At 38.1% G+C, this 14,766-nt stretch overlaps 2 protein-coding genes and 3 non-coding genes across 5 annotated transcripts; 3 read left to right on the top strand and 2 right to left on the bottom strand.

The window, feature by feature from the left end:
* Positions 1-3,685: 3,685 nt before the first annotated feature.
* Positions 3,686-8,379, bottom strand: LOC145496558 (uncharacterized). The gene is made up of 3 exons (XM_081476260.1): positions 7,260-8,379; positions 5,912-6,052; positions 3,686-5,090 (listed from the first exon to the last, which is right to left on the bottom strand). The coding sequence occupies exons 1-3, from the start codon at positions 7,458-7,460 to the stop codon at positions 4,965-4,967; spliced, it is 468 nt and encodes a 155-aa protein (XP_081332386.1). The 5' UTR covers positions 7,461-8,379; the 3' UTR covers positions 3,686-4,964.
* On the top strand, positions 4,579-4,650 carry Trnap-ugg (transfer RNA proline (anticodon UGG)). Its single transcript has one exon. It is a non-coding gene; the product is annotated as a tRNA-Pro (tRNA).
* A 2,851-nt stretch (positions 8,380-11,230) lies between the features above and the next one.
* LOC145498619 (uncharacterized) lies at positions 11,231-12,976 on the top strand. The gene is made up of 3 exons (XM_081478518.1): positions 11,231-11,446; positions 12,324-12,461; positions 12,959-12,976. The coding sequence occupies exons 1-3, from the start codon at positions 11,231-11,233 to the stop codon at positions 12,974-12,976; spliced, it is 372 nt and encodes a 123-aa protein (XP_081334644.1).
* A 1,016-nt stretch (positions 12,977-13,992) lies between these two features.
* On the top strand, positions 13,993-14,066 carry Trnat-agu (transfer RNA threonine (anticodon AGU)). The gene has a single exon. It is a non-coding gene; the product is annotated as a tRNA-Thr (tRNA).
* A 304-nt stretch (positions 14,067-14,370) lies between these two features.
* Trnav-cac (transfer RNA valine (anticodon CAC)) lies at positions 14,371-14,443 on the bottom strand. The gene has a single exon. It is a non-coding gene; the product is annotated as a tRNA-Val (tRNA).
* Between the last annotated feature and the right edge of the window lie 323 nt (positions 14,444-14,766).

The following is a 14,766-nucleotide window of genomic DNA, read 5'->3' as shown; positions in this document are numbered from 1 at the left end:
GCCATAATCATTTCGTGGACATAAAGGTGCTGCTACCAAGCTTTGATTATCCAAAAGTTGTATTTTGCTTATCAAAACCACTGTCTTTCCTTCATCCATCTGCAAATATAGACAACAATTTTACTGAAGAGTAAAGGAATGGCAAACGTATATACGTAAATGCAACATAACAAACATGAATTCGAACTCTCTAAATAATTCGAGCCACAATATGGAAAATCTTGAATTAGATACTGTAAAAGAAATTTGAAAATCAAAGGACTACAGCAATTATATTGTTCGTGGACGTTAGTAAGGTTCGCGATTGGTAAGGGTTTTAAGTCCGCAAACATAAGGAGAGTTCCCTCGCGCGCAAGAGAAGACATTCATCCCACTTCTACATAAGGAAGGGTATTAAGAGCACCAATAGTCAGCTTACCTCGAAAAAACAACTTGCTTTCACTCGACATACCAATGGAGACTTTTTATCCTTCAAAGTATCCATCCTCACGAACGCGAATGGAGAATTACACACCGCAGCCGAGGCTGTGTATGCCGGAAGATGTTTGGCTCATCTTTACCTCAGAATGAAGTGTAGGTCTTGTTACCGGCGATTAAATAATTTTAGAGAATTAAGGGCCTTTTAAATGATCACTGAAAGCCAAAGTCACTTCGAAAGGAGAGAAAGGGTGAAAAGATTTATTGAAGTTTCACCGCGCCGTCGGCGCCCCGAACTTTGCCGAACGCGAAGGATTTAAATACAGTGAACTTGTCGCGGTATACATTTCACCGTCGTTGCTGATAAAATGGATTTATCTTCGAACGAAACGAGGCTAGAAAAAGAAAAATTTAATTTTTATTGTGTCGTTAATAAATTAGTGTACGTGACACCAACGGTTCGAGAGAATTGTGCACATTTTCATTTAATTCTCGATCTCTCGACCTTTCTTTGTTTCAAGCGTGTTTCTGAGGGACATTTTTTGTGCCGTGTTATTAGAAGAAATGGAAATTATAAGTAGAGCGGAGTCGTTTGATTATGTTACAGCATATTTTTAGAGGTCGTAGGTCTGCATGGTTCCGCTGTTAACTGCACGTCGCTTCTCAGAGTTTGACACCTCTGTAATTTGCCATGCCGGCGCCGTGCTTATACGTTGGTTAGGTTCGTTTCCATTGCAAGATATGTTTTAAGGCTCTAAGTATTGGCTCTCCAGGGACAAAGATTAAAATATTCCGTGAACATATTGCTTACTTGCATTCTATGTTGTGACGCCGCAGGTGACGCCGGGCCCGGCTATTTGATTAGAACTGTCTGCAAGCACAGTGCGTTGCACGAATATCATATTTATCTTCGTCCAGCTTTTCTTCAGAGACTGCCGTAGCTTTACTTTGAGAAAGCTAAACGTTTTCCTAGAGACGTTCTTATGTTTTTTTGCATCAATTTGATCGAGTGCATTCAAAGGAGAAACAACAATTACTACGGGAGGAAATTGCGCTGCTCGACGTCCACAGTTGAAATATGAATGACTTTCCATAAATCCAGTGGGTAAGACGGCAACACTGAAAATCACGACCACTAAATTGCCTCGAGACAGACTTGCTTAACCTTTAGGTAAACGTTGGAACAGATATTATTCGAAATTTCAGCCTGAAAACTAAGTATTGATAAACCCCGCGGGTAAAGTGGCGGTCGCAGCGCGCGACAAAGCTCAACGCGACAAACTGCTGATTACAGAGGACCCCTCTCTGATGTTCTCAGTTGTCAAAGTGGCACGTGACCAGACCCAACCAGGGTCTCTCTTCGCTCGCTCCAGGGGGCGGTAAGATGAGAGACCCTGGGAACGAGGTTGAGTGTAACTCACTATTTTTTTGTGGTGGCTTTCTTTTGAGTTTTCCGGATCCTCTGTACAATAAAAACTGATTTTCATTTTATGAATGACGCGTTTGACCTTTGTTTGCCATCAAATATTGATTTTGATTCTTTTTTTTAACCTTTTTAATGTTCTTTGATGGATAATTTAGTCGTTGTTGTTTGAGCCGTTTTAGGCTTTCTTTACTTGGCAAAATTACCATGCCCCATTAAATTTCTTGTTAGAAAGTATATCTCTCAGATGCAATTTATTGACTATTGTGAAGAAATGTTTTAGACATCGAGAACATAGGATAGGACTGATATGGTCAAGAAATAACGATTTTAATTAAGCTTACCAGCAATCTCGTTTATTTTTAGAGACATCGTTTCAAAGAATCTAATTGATTCTTGATTACTGAGTTTGGCACAGTTTGCCAATTTCGAAAATAGATCCGAAAGAGATATCCGTTACCGAGCAACTCAGTCAACGAAACTTATCAATTAATGATCTCAGTCGGTAGAGCAAAGAGAAAAAAAAACACGAAACGAAAACGAAAACGAAATCTGATAGCGTATGAATCACTGCGAGTTTATAGACGAAAAATAACGAGGTTTGTGGCTGTAATATAGCAGAAAAGAAAATCTGAAAATAAGAAAGGTTTAAGTTCCCAAAGTTAATGACGCTGATGATGCACCAGGCCTGAGAGCCGGGAATCGAGGAATTAACGGATCTACGAAGGTGAAATAAAATTGAGTAAAAATCAAACGAAACGAAAGAAAACTTGTAATGAAAGTAAAAGCCGCAATTGTTATATTGCCTCACTCATATAAATAAATTGAAAGCATACAAATATCAGAACGACAGCTCGTGCACATAAGTTTACATAAAACGAGAACAAGCGTAATTCATTACATGATGAAAAATGCTAACTTCTGATATCTGACTGCTGTCCAGTCGTAACTGAGCAATGAGTTACTAGGGGTAACAATCGTTCCTATTCCTCGATTTCTATGCTAAGCTTTTCGAGGGAGTTCAATGTCACAGTTTAGCATCGTTATCACCATCGTGTGACCCACATCATATAACGTAAGTCGTAAGTTAATTATCATCAGATTTAAGGTTCCCCTATACCTTTAGAGGTGTCTCGCGCCCAAGCGATGTAGCGCGTCTGGTTTAAACCGTAGATATCTATATTCTGCGGTGATTCGATTCTCAACCAGAAGAGATCTTTTAAGTACTTTGGTGTGATAGTTGATGCATCGTTATCTTGGAACAGTCACATATCTTACGTCGCTTCCACAGTCTGCCTTAACGGAGCTACGTCACGGTTTGCGCATATTGAAAAGTTTAGCGTCAATTTTTCAAATTCGTCGTTTTTAATCCGTGTTAATCTTCTCCATCTTTAGCCATCCCTGTTCCTTTGTGGTTTATCATTATCTCTTCGGTGTTTTTCTATCTTATTAAACTGTTATTTTCAGGTTTCCTACCATTTAAAGGTAATTTTGAATGTGGTCAAAATAACTCAAAATACCGTGCTGAACTCCTTTAAATTGTTAAATAGATTTTCGTCTTTTTAGGGCTCAGCTATCCCTTTGAAGATATATTATATTAAGTCACTATTTTACCTGTTTTAGATTACGTTTCCACCATATGAGGATCCTGCACTACATCGCGCAGAATTAAAAAAATCGGAATTCTTCCTGAGGAAGAATTCCGATTTTTTGGAACGGTTACAGAATAAAGCTTTGAGAATAATCTTAATGCGTCTTCAGCTAGTGTTTGAAATTGTTAATAACCACCGTTGTCCTAAGCAACTTCAGAGTTATATGAATTTCAGATCAGAACTTTGTGGCAGGTCCTTAAGAGATACCCGAGAAATTCGCCTGCCTAATTTAAAATCTGCTATGGGCCAATCTACATTTAAATTTGCAGCAGGAAAAGAATGGAACAATTTACCTAAAGAGTTACGGGCTAAAGAAGGAATTGTGGAATTTTTTACGACCTCTAAAGGTTAAAATCCGAATCACCTTTTGAAAGCTACAAATCAAATTAAAGCAAATTTTGTTTTTCGCTTATTTAATTTGTCCCTCACTTTCCGGACATGAGGTGACCAACAGAAGGAAGAGAGGAATTTAAAAAAGCAAGTAGGTGCCAGCTTTTGATGGATGCAACAAGAACATAGTTTGGGAAATCTTAAATAAGGTTACCAATAAGGGGCATGTCCAGGAGTCGGCGGAGCCAGGGACATCTGTCACCGAAAGAAGGAGGACCAACAGGCCAGGCAGGACTGCTCATTTCGACGTAGGTGTCTAATCTACTAATCATCAGAGAACCTGTTGTCATCACTCCTTGGCTCCGCTGTTTCCCAAAAGTGGTGGTGGTCTCTTGCTGGCTCAATAACTTTTTTGGCGACTGGTGGGACTAAAAAGCCATGGAACTTGGTATAAAGAGTGCTACAACATATATAGGGCACACGCTGGTCCTACCTAATTCCTATTGAGATTTCATGGTAAAAATCTCTATTTACATGACTTATGCAGTTTCATTTTAGCTGAGCCTCGAACAACTATTTCGCTTCTGCGTGCTCTCGCAACTTTCCTCGCGCATCCATTACTCGATATACGCACACTAAACATGAACCAATTCTTTACTTCAACAGATTAATCTTAAGATTTTAAACTAAAAATTGTTTTCGCACTCTTCCTGTAGCAGGTACCGGGCGTTATATTTAGCCTTACTAACCAAAAATGGCCTGTTGGTCTAGTGGCATGATTCTCGCTTTGGGTGCGAGAGGTCCCGGGTTCGACTCCCGGACAGGCCCAGTCTTTTTTTCTTTTTGGAACTAAAGCGGCGGAACGATGAACAATGTTTCTAAAATGGCCAAATGTCAGTCAGGTTTTCTAAGTTTCTGTCTAATTTCATTCCCATATCTCTCAAAGTGAACGAGGCCGATAAGCCCTCTGGCCAAGTCCGAATGATTTTTCTCTTTAGTTGGCTCTTTGATTACAATGCCTACGAGATACATTAATATATATGGATGAAGAAAAAAAAAGGAGCCTGATTGCACGTCATCTTGATCGATATCTTACTATCCGTTGCCATGGAAACAGTGTGACATTATTTACCCTCGAGGACTCACGCCTTCTTTATTTGTTCCTCCGCAAAATCAAAGCACCTCTTGATACGAACGAAGCAACACAATTTACCAGCACAGCTTGGACTGTGTTCCCGGCACATTTTAAGCAGCGCAACGCAACCAATCTACAAGAAAAACAAACACAGATACAATTGAATTCATTGAAATCGGCCTATGAAGAGTTTTCGATAGGAATAAAGACCTGGCATACTTGTTTCATTGCAAGTCCATCTCATTTGTATTTCTTTTGCTATGCGTTGGTTTGGTTTTGCTTTCTGTTTCGCTGTTTGATTTTGCTTGGTCGCTTGAGTGACCCTGAATATTGGCTGATACTGACAGGCCTCAAGTGGACTAATTTCAGTGAGTTACAAACACAAGACCATTCATTTACGGTAGATTGTGGCTGTTTAGGCGATTTTGGTAACGATATGTGTTTGGGGACGGACCGTTATTTTTTGAAGAGGGGGGAGGGGGGGGGGGGCTATATGGGCAATCTTCTGGGGCATGAAACTCACCCTTAGGTTGGACGGGATTTTTTTTAGTGAACAGTAGCTTGTCCAAGAATTTGTATAACACCGCAAATAGGACCTGGGTAGTAGAAATTATTTGCTTGGTTGATTGTTTGTTTTTTTCTTGGTTATGGCTCCCCTTGCAAGAAATTTTTTTTTTCGTAGTTTTTACTGCGCAGGAATTTTTTGGGGAAATTGCCCAGCTCCTACCCTGGGTACCAGAGGTTTTTTCTCGCGCAAGGCGGACGGAAATACTTTGCTTCGCTGGAACGAGCGGCGAAGCCGCCAGAAAATCTTCTGGTACCCTGGGTAGAGGTTTTTCGTGCGGGTCACAATAGAGACATGACCGACACCGGAAACCGCGCAAGAAAAATCTCTGGCACCGAGGGTACCCAGCTCCCCCACGCCTTAAAAAAACATAATGGTCCGATCCTTACCTGTAACGGAGAAGGTGAAGGAATTGGCGTGGGGTGGTGTTCCTTGACGCATTTAATGAAGCTGTCAATGCATTCCAGCCGTTTACAAGCATCTTCTCCAGCCTTGTGCCAACAGGCCTCTCCTTGTATTCTGCAAGGTTTCTGTCGGGGAAATTTTGTGCAATCAGCATGACAGAACTATTACATGTTCAATTCACAGAGTGAATCAATGAATCTTTGTTTATAATATTTGCCTCATTAGTATAAGCGCTTCAGATTCCGATTAAGCTGCAAAAATACAGTAAAAGCCCGTGTATAACAACCTAAAATTTAAGAAACTGTTGGTCTAAAATTTCCCTGTTAAGCGTCCTTCACACAAGAACCATTCTAGGCCCAAATATCTTATTTTCAAAATATAGGACTTTTTTTCAAATGTAATTAAGTACAAAGAATGCGATACAAAAAAGGTAATAAAAACTAACCAAACCACTGGCAGTGTTATAAGACCACAATACGGTACTGTGAACGATTCGGTATAAAGGCCACACTCGTGTATACATCTTTTTTAAACAAAAATTAAGAACCTGATTAAGAACCTACCTAGGTACCCTAATTTGACAGTAAACCTTTTTTTCTTATACACGGATTTTTACTCTATGACTTGGGTGACCCTAAATATTTAAAGGGCGTAGCACGGTTACGTTAACTGCAACCTTAGAACGTACATGGGTCTGAGCCACTCACAAAATTTCTCAGTTTTCGAAAAAAAAAAGTGAGTCCTTCGAAAACCCTGTAGATCCTAGATAACCGACTACGAGTGCGGCCGGGGTGTCTCCAAATGCTCGAGAGATTAGCAAATACAGGGTAATTTGAAGTCTGCGCGTGCCCGCAACGAAAATCACTTTAAAACCACCAATCCCCGTGTCACTGAAAAGAACTTTCAAAGCCAAAATGACCTACGGTAGTAATTTTGAAAGAAGCGTAACATTCAAGAAATAGGTCTGAACAGAGCTGGGACAATGTAACTTGTCCGTCCTTGCAGCCCAGATGCAAAAATAATTTTGAATTTAACGTAGAGTGATTCGAGACCAACGACAAACATAACCTCTGAATCGAACTCAGCGACATAAATAACTTCAAACAGACATAAAAAAGGCAAATCTTAAACCTAACGATGAAAAATAATTGTGCACGGGTGACAAAAAACTTCTAACACCCACAAACGCCTCTTTTTATTAAACAAAATTTTAAATCATGTCGCGAATTATTTACGAACAGTCAAATTCGTCATTGCTGCCAAAGTTAACTTGTTAAAACTGCTATTACGCAAGAAGGGAGATATCAAGTGAAGACTTTGTTATCGACTTACCATCCAGTCTGGTATTTCTTTGTCATGATCGCGGGCAACCAGAGTATTTTCCGGCAAACCCTGGTCTCTCAGAACCTGAGCCATTCTCTCGTCATGTCGCTCGTCCAAGAAATCAAACACAGCTCTGTGGAATTCCATTTTACTGGAGGACACGTAAGCTGCTAAGGCGCTGAGGAGGAGAAGAGATGTGAAAGTCTTCATTTTGGCTTCGAGATGCGTGCAAATGACACTGTAATTTTGAGACAGCGAATGCCTCTTATACGGAATCGACAGACCCCGGCCTGATTTTGAGGCTGTCAAGAACAAATGGTGTTGCTAAACAATTGTTTGGACAGCTTTGCTTCGTTAGTGTTCAACGCAAAATTAAGTGTGCTGTCGAGAACAAAAGAGAGCGTACTAGATGGGCACAGATGTGGAAGAAAAAGCAACCCGAAAACACGGAAAGATATGAAATCTTTTCAAAACCAACACAAATAAGGTAGCAAAGAAACCTCTCTAAATTCTGTCCAAATAGATAACTAACTACTTGATTATGTTCTTTTATGTAGAGGTTTTATTTTTTCTACTGTTAAGAAAATTGGTAAAGTTCAAACTTGTAGCTTAGTCTTCTTGCAAAGTCGCAATTTTAAATAATTTATTTGGTTTTGCGCAGAAAAAAGAGAACATATATGTTACTTGTTGTCACTAAGAAGTCAGACTTACACACATTAAATCATACTCAAGATTTGAAGTACCTTTATCTGCATCAGGATTATAATAAACTATCTGAGATATGAAGGATAAGTTAAGGGGACACCAACGGAAGAAAAGTCACGTTTTTAAATTGGTCGGATATCTTCAAGTCTGCTCAGTTTACATACTTACTCATTATATTTATCGGTATGGCTTAATAGACATCAACCTTGCAGCCACTACGAGCGGTTAAACTATCGGAGTTTTTGTTTTCTTCTTTTTTTCCCACTGATTTCCATCTCAAAACATTTCAGTGAGAACAAAACAAGATTATTCCTGCAGATTGGGAACTCTCTGGCAAAATTACGGAAGCTTATGACCGTTCGTCGACGCAGAAGACGACTCTGGGATTGAAAATCATTTGTTAATATCAAGTTTCGATCTGTTCGGTGCGTAACTCGCTCAAGCGCAAAATATATATGTAATGACATTTGTGAACTCTAATTTTAGAAAATTAAGTTGATTTTGTTCACGTCCTCTTAATACGTAGAATTCTGCAATTTTACGTTGTTATTTTGCTAGGGAAGGCCAATAATAAAATCCCCCATGATTTATAATGCTCTTGTAGGCCTCTTCTTTTGTTTATTGAACCTTCCGATAAAACACTAGTTAGAAACCAAAGATCTCCTTAGGTTTCACATGCACCGTGAGCCAAAACGGAAATTTCTTGAAATTCCCTATAAAAGGCTTTGAATATTTGACAGGACTCAGAACGTCTTACACGTAACGAATCGCTTATAACACAAAAGACTTTTTTTTTTTTTATTTCGAAAGAGGAAAATTTTAAAACGCTAGGAAATGAGACAATTTTATTCGAACGGTATGCGTCTGTATTGACAAAACTTCAACCCAAACTCGCGGGCTTATTAATTAAGCGTTGCTGAATACGTAAGTCTCTGTAATTCAATATTTGTTCACCTAAGTAAGTAAAACGTACTAAAACACAAAAGCGTAATCAATGAGCGCTTGCTTCGCGCGCTTCTGTTATTGTGTTATTACTTCACCGGACGATAGGCTTTGTTCAAAGCTAGCCTGGAGTGTTCCTGCTTGTTTATTATAACAAAAGAAAATTGTAAACAAATACTTTTATAAATTACGCCAGTAACCCTTAAGTGTTTTTGGCAAACAATCGTTGTTTTTGCAAATATATTACTCTCGCTTTCGAGATTCGTCCTAGCTGTTGCTGTTGGCTTCCATGCTGCTCGGAAGACAGAGTAGAGTAGAGTATTTAGTGGTGTAAGTTTGTCTTCGCTATTGAAAAGGGTAACAATACCGCTAACGCAAGAAAATCTAAAACTCCTAATCAGAAGCAATATTTACTTGACCTCAGTCTTCCACGAAAAGTGGCTAAAATCACAAATTTGAACAAGCGTAATTTAACTAAAAATTAGCAAATTGACGTCAGTTTTTTTATGCGTCTGTCCTCTTATTGATAATAAATCACGTCATAACATTGTCAAAGTGACTGTGAAGCCGGTACATGTTTTCCATGTTGAAAGGCAGATTACTTAAGTATTTTCTTGGTAAATACCTTTCACTGGCGTGGATTTCAACACTTATCTGCTTTTAAAAGCTTATCTACCATGACTTAATAGACGCATTTAAGTCTTACCATTTTTAGCCTCCGTTATTTTGACTCTTCGGCTGTAATGTTGGTGTTTGTAGTTTTCAGGTTTTTGTAATTTATTGTGATGCGGATTTGAGCATATTTTCGTAGAATTTAAATTATTTTTCAGCACCCACGTAGCGAAGACTAATTGTCATGGAAAATAAAAAGATTCTTACAGTTTATCTGGTTTGTAAAGGTTTCAAAATTACTCATATGGCAAACTAAAATATCACAAAAGCTTTGTAATGAACTCAGATGCTTAACATTTTCAATGAACACAAAACAAGCAGGAAATTGACAAGCAGTGAAACCTCTTCTTTTAACAACTGTTAGCTAGTAAAAGGCAAGTCGAGGTACTTGGCTCAGTCATTGTTTTTCGTTTTTGTTGTTTTTCGTTATCATAAACACCCCAAATACCTAGTTAGAAAATTCAACCATGGGCATAGTCTCAGTCATAATTTTGCTCTTGCTACAGCCCTGATTTTCGTGGAGAAGATATTGTAACTTGAATTTGTCTCGGATTCTATATGTTATATGCACTGAAGGCGTGATGAACGCGATGTTTATCACCTTTCATTTTCGACAAAGACTAATCATAAAAAAATACTATGAACATGGAACATAATTCTTTAATGCAAATCATGCCAGGGCCAAAACTAGGGCGTACAAGGCGTGTCCTGTTTTAATGGACAAAAAGATCAAAATATGTACTATGAAGAAATAAGAGCAGTGGTTGTGTTGAAGATGACGAACGGCAAAAAAGATGACGAGTTTTTCGAGGTGTGTGTTCATGATCTTATTTCCTTTAACTTGACTCAAAGCATTCAATCACAGGAAGATATTTTTTTAATATTACAAGTGTTTGAAGATCCCGAGAATACTTGCATATTTTTTTGAAGCAGCCTCCGACTGCGCAAAGTCAGTTTCTGTAAGAGGACGAGAAAAACTGAGCAAAATACACCTTAACTCGCAACAGTACACATAATTTCCTCTTTTTTTGAAGTTTGCAATCGCTTACGTAAAGCGGCTCTCTTCCTACCGAATAATTTAAAGTGGTTCTTAAAGTCAAATTTATGGTTAACACGTGCATCCATTCAACAACTGTAAGTCTTTATCACGGCTACTATCGAGCAAGATTCTAAGGTCTTTTTTTTTCTAGATGGGGTTAGGAGAAAGCTGGAAATAAAAGAAAATGTACAATAGATTTCCGTATACATTTCACGCTATGCATAGCCTCACGGAAAAAATCAGTGTTTTTTTTTTTAATTTGTTCAGGAAAAATTAATTACACTGCCGCACGTACAATTAAAACAACCTTCACAAAGCCTTGTCGAGAAAATGTGTGAGGGAAACGAAAGAATAAGTTCCGAGGTAACAACATGTTGACTTACAATCTTTAATTTCAAAAGAGTTCGTAAATTAACGTTGATCTTCAGTTTCTTCATAAACAAGCGTAACGTTTGGCCCACGTAGTTTTAAAGCTGTTTAAATACGCCTTGAGCGTGTTTGTCCCTATAAAGTCACGACGCATGCGTACGACGCCCTCCAGCACGTACCATTTTCTATATAAACTAACACGCCCATCGTTTTGCACATCGTGTTTTCCAGAGCACAGATTAGGCGCGTCAACATGAAGTCAATGATAGCTTTGCTGTTTCTCGCGGCGGTGGCCGCATGCGCTTGGGCGGAGATGGAATATCATCCTCAAGCTGTATTGCATTATCTGGAGATGGAAGATCGTGAAATGGCGAGGAAAGTTCGCAGTATAGTCAAAGCGAGGGGGTTGCCGAGCGGTAAGCCAAGCTTTTCACCAAGCTTCAAGCCAACTGGAATTTCCCTACCAGTCGTAAGTACTCAGTATTAAGCAAAAAGACATGCTCTCTATCTATGCCCTCACATATTTTCAGTAAATTTAGCTTTTGAATAGTTGATATTTTCAAGCTGGCGTTTTCATTGGAAGAGCCGCCAAGGAACGGTTTCTCGGAAAGCTAGGGAATTAAAAACTAAGGATTAATATGAAACTTTGAGTTTAGTTATTTTGACCGAAACCTTAAAGTAAGAAAAAAAAATGTTTATAATTTCATTATTTTTGTTTCTAGCAGCTACCGTGGCCACCAAAGGAAGAGTAACAGTTTTGATTCTAGAATGATTAGTGTGGGCTTAAAAATGCATATGCTTAATTAAAAAAAAAACAGATTTTAGCATGGACTCAGAGGAAAGGTTAATAAAAACATTTAAGAAGGAATCCACCAGAAGTTCGAGTAACAAGAGGGCAAAAACTTTGTACTGAGATTATTTACGACGCATTGCAAACTTCTGCTGTTTAAAATATCTTTAAAAAAAATCATTTCTAGCAAAACCAAATGTCGAAAACAAAGTTTAAACTTCGTATGAAACACTTGAAACTGCTGGTGAAATGAAACTGATGATCATATTTTACCTGCAGTGTTTGCACAATTTCTCTGAACTTTGAAATTTATTTTCTCGAGTTCTCATGGTAAAATTTTCGGTGTTCAGTTTCAGACCTCATTTCAGGCAACTATTTATATCTTAATATAAATAGGACTGCAAAATACCTAATTAATAATATTCTAGTACTAGGTTTTTGTCCACTAATAGCTGAAATTGCTCGATTTCCTTTCGGATTTTGTCTTAAAGTACCAATGTTGCTAAGAAACCCAAGAATTGAAAATTGCTTTCTTTTTATGTAAATTTCTTCACAGAAATCATGCATTGTTGGGGCAATTATGTGCCACAAGAAAGCTGGGGATGATGCCTGTAAACATTTGGAGTGCATCAAGAAAACTGGAAAGTGCCTGCACGAAGCAGGCGTACGTTTACATCACCTGCCCGATAATGTGGTAAGTACTGAGCTATATCAGTTGTTATCAAAACCTGGCGGATCATTGGATAATGCAATTCAAGAGTTTTCATTGGCTTAGCCATCGTGGTATATGAGCCATTATACCAAGCTCTACAAACGTGATAAGAGTGCGTGTAATTTTTTGAGACGTTTCTACTTTTAATTTATTTTAGTTTCCTATTGTTTGGGAGCGTTTTTTTTAATAAAACAATTATCTCACTCACGTTTGTTGGAAATGAGATGACTATCTATCATCTCATATCCAACAAGCGCGAGTGGAATAATTGTTAATTACACGCAGCTGCTGTGCGATTGTATTTGTTGTTGTTTGAAAGTGAACGGCCATGTTGGCCTAACAACACTTACACCAAATTGACAGATATTATTGTTACCACAATACCGAAATGATAGGCAACAGTCTTAATAACATCGATGATAAGTTACATAAACTTTCTAATCCATAACCTTTCTGCTTTTCTTGTTATCTCACTTTAGCAAAAATGTCTTCCGTGAACAAATGTAACATTAAAGAGCCTGATTGTTATAGAGCTGTGTTTCGTGTTTTTTTCTAACATCTGATCGATACGTATATACTCTTATGATCATTTTGGGAGAGTATCTTAACTTCTCCATTATATGAGAGGGGACTTGAACTATTGTAAAGTATGACCATATCACAATACTCAAGTTTGAAAGCTGAAAGAGTTTATACATAGTAGAAGTAGATTTTATACATAGTGGAAGGAGAAGAGATCTTCTTCATCTTTTTCTTCTTCTTCTTCTTCTTCTTCTTCTTCTTCTTTTTCTTCTTCTTGTTCCAAGTCATCCCACCACCTCATTGTTGAGGATTGCTGAAGATTCTCAGATTTTATCGACAAAAATACTGCTACTTTCAAGGTGTCTGGTAGCAAGATATCGAAGGCAAAAAAGATACGTACTGGAAAAATAGTCAGGCGATTTTGACAATTGTTACCTTCATATCATTAAATAAGAAGTTCACCGTTGTAATACTTCTCCAAACAAATATTGAGAGCCTGACTGCAGTTCAAACGACAAATATTATTTGTTTCTTTGTTTCTTTAGAGCGATTTTTGATTGGGTGTCGTAAAACCAATAAAAGTTATCACTCTAGCCAATCACAAAGGACACACACAATACAGTGAACCAATCAAAGCTTGAAGTATTTACATGTAGCTGACGCAAAGCGCGGGAAAACGTGTGCGACCGAGTCACTGATTGGTCTTGGTGTTATGTCTGATTGGATGAAAAAGTGGCACGAGCTTTTTTAAGCTAATTATGTAGCGTAGCTTATGCAAAACAATTATTTTCGTCACTTGGTTGAAAATCGCTCTAATATTTTAACTCTTGCAATAGTTTGATCAGGTAAAACTGAAAAATGGGAATCTTTAATACAGGTTATAAGAGGTCAATTTTCACTAACATAGTTATTATTATCTTGTTTTCAGTTTACCGCTGTTTCTGATGGTTATAAAAGTGTGCCTTTAGAATCAGGCAACAAGGAACACGTGGGCGCCGTAGCTCAGTTGGTTAGAGCGCCTGTCTAGTAAACAGGAGGTCATGGGTTAAAATCCCATCGGTGCCTTAGCCTTCGTATTTTTATTTTCTTTCTCTTTATTTCTTTACCGTTTGTTGTCTATTTTATACCTAATGTCAGTTAACCAGTACGTGAACATTAATGTACGCAAACATTATTTACTAAAAAACTTTTGAATAATATATTTTGACGAAATAGAGAATAGTTTATCGTGCTTTTAAAATGTATTCAACAGTGGTCTTTGGTATTCACAACCTATCGATCTTAGTAAAAGATTGGGAAGACTTGTTTTTCTTTTTTAAGAGACAAAAAGAAATATTTGGACGTTGAATACTCAACATACGACCCAAAATGTTTCCGGCCGGGCTCGAACCGGCGACCTTCCGCGTGTGAGGCGGACGTGATAACCACTACACTACGGAAACATGGCTGCTTTTATGGACAAACATAACGCATATGTACCCTCGACGGACAATATCGGGCTTTTTCTATCTTCAGTGACCTTCCCCATCATTTATAACTTTAAGAATATCAAAGCAATGATAATGAAACTTATACGTTTTATACAACGTCTAAAAATGCATCCTTTGACGCAACAGCATGGGATGATTCATAGACTTGGCAACTATGTCATGTCATCCAACAGCAGCTGTCATTGATCCGCCATATTGATTTTTCAAAAAGCCAGAAACCTCTTTACTTTATTTACTCAAAAATTACTCAGAACTAATCAAAACCAATAGAAAAA

Source organism: Orbicella franksi, chromosome 9 (assembly GCF_964199315.1).
Source record: "Orbicella franksi chromosome 9, jaOrbFran1.1, whole genome shotgun sequence".
In the NCBI taxonomy this organism is placed as follows: Eukaryota; Metazoa; Cnidaria; class Anthozoa; order Scleractinia; family Merulinidae; genus Orbicella; species Orbicella franksi.
Note: the sequence above shows the minus strand (reverse complement) of the source record. Positions and strands in the feature narration are given on the sequence as shown.

Bases quoted from the DNA above. Each gene is read 5' to 3' on its own strand.
- LOC145496558 (XM_081476260.1), bottom strand. From the start codon at position 7,460: ATGAAGACTTTCACATCTCTTCTCCTCCTCAGCGCCTTAGCAGCTTAC. The intron at 6,053-7,259 runs GTAAGTCGATAA...TTTCCCCGACAG, and splicing joins AAGAAATACCAGACTGGATG to AAACCTTGCAGAATACAAGG. The intron at 5,091-5,911 runs GTAAGGATCGGA...TTTTTCTTGTAG, and splicing joins CTTCACCTTCTCCGTTACAG to ATTGGTTGCGTTGCGCTGCT.
- LOC145498619 (XM_081478518.1), top strand. From the start codon at position 11,231: ATGAAGTCAATGATAGCTTTGCTGTTTCTCGCGGCGGTGGCCGCATGC. The intron at 11,447-12,323 runs GTAAGTACTCAG...ATTTCTTCACAG, and splicing joins CTGGAATTTCCCTACCAGTC to AAATCATGCATTGTTGGGGC.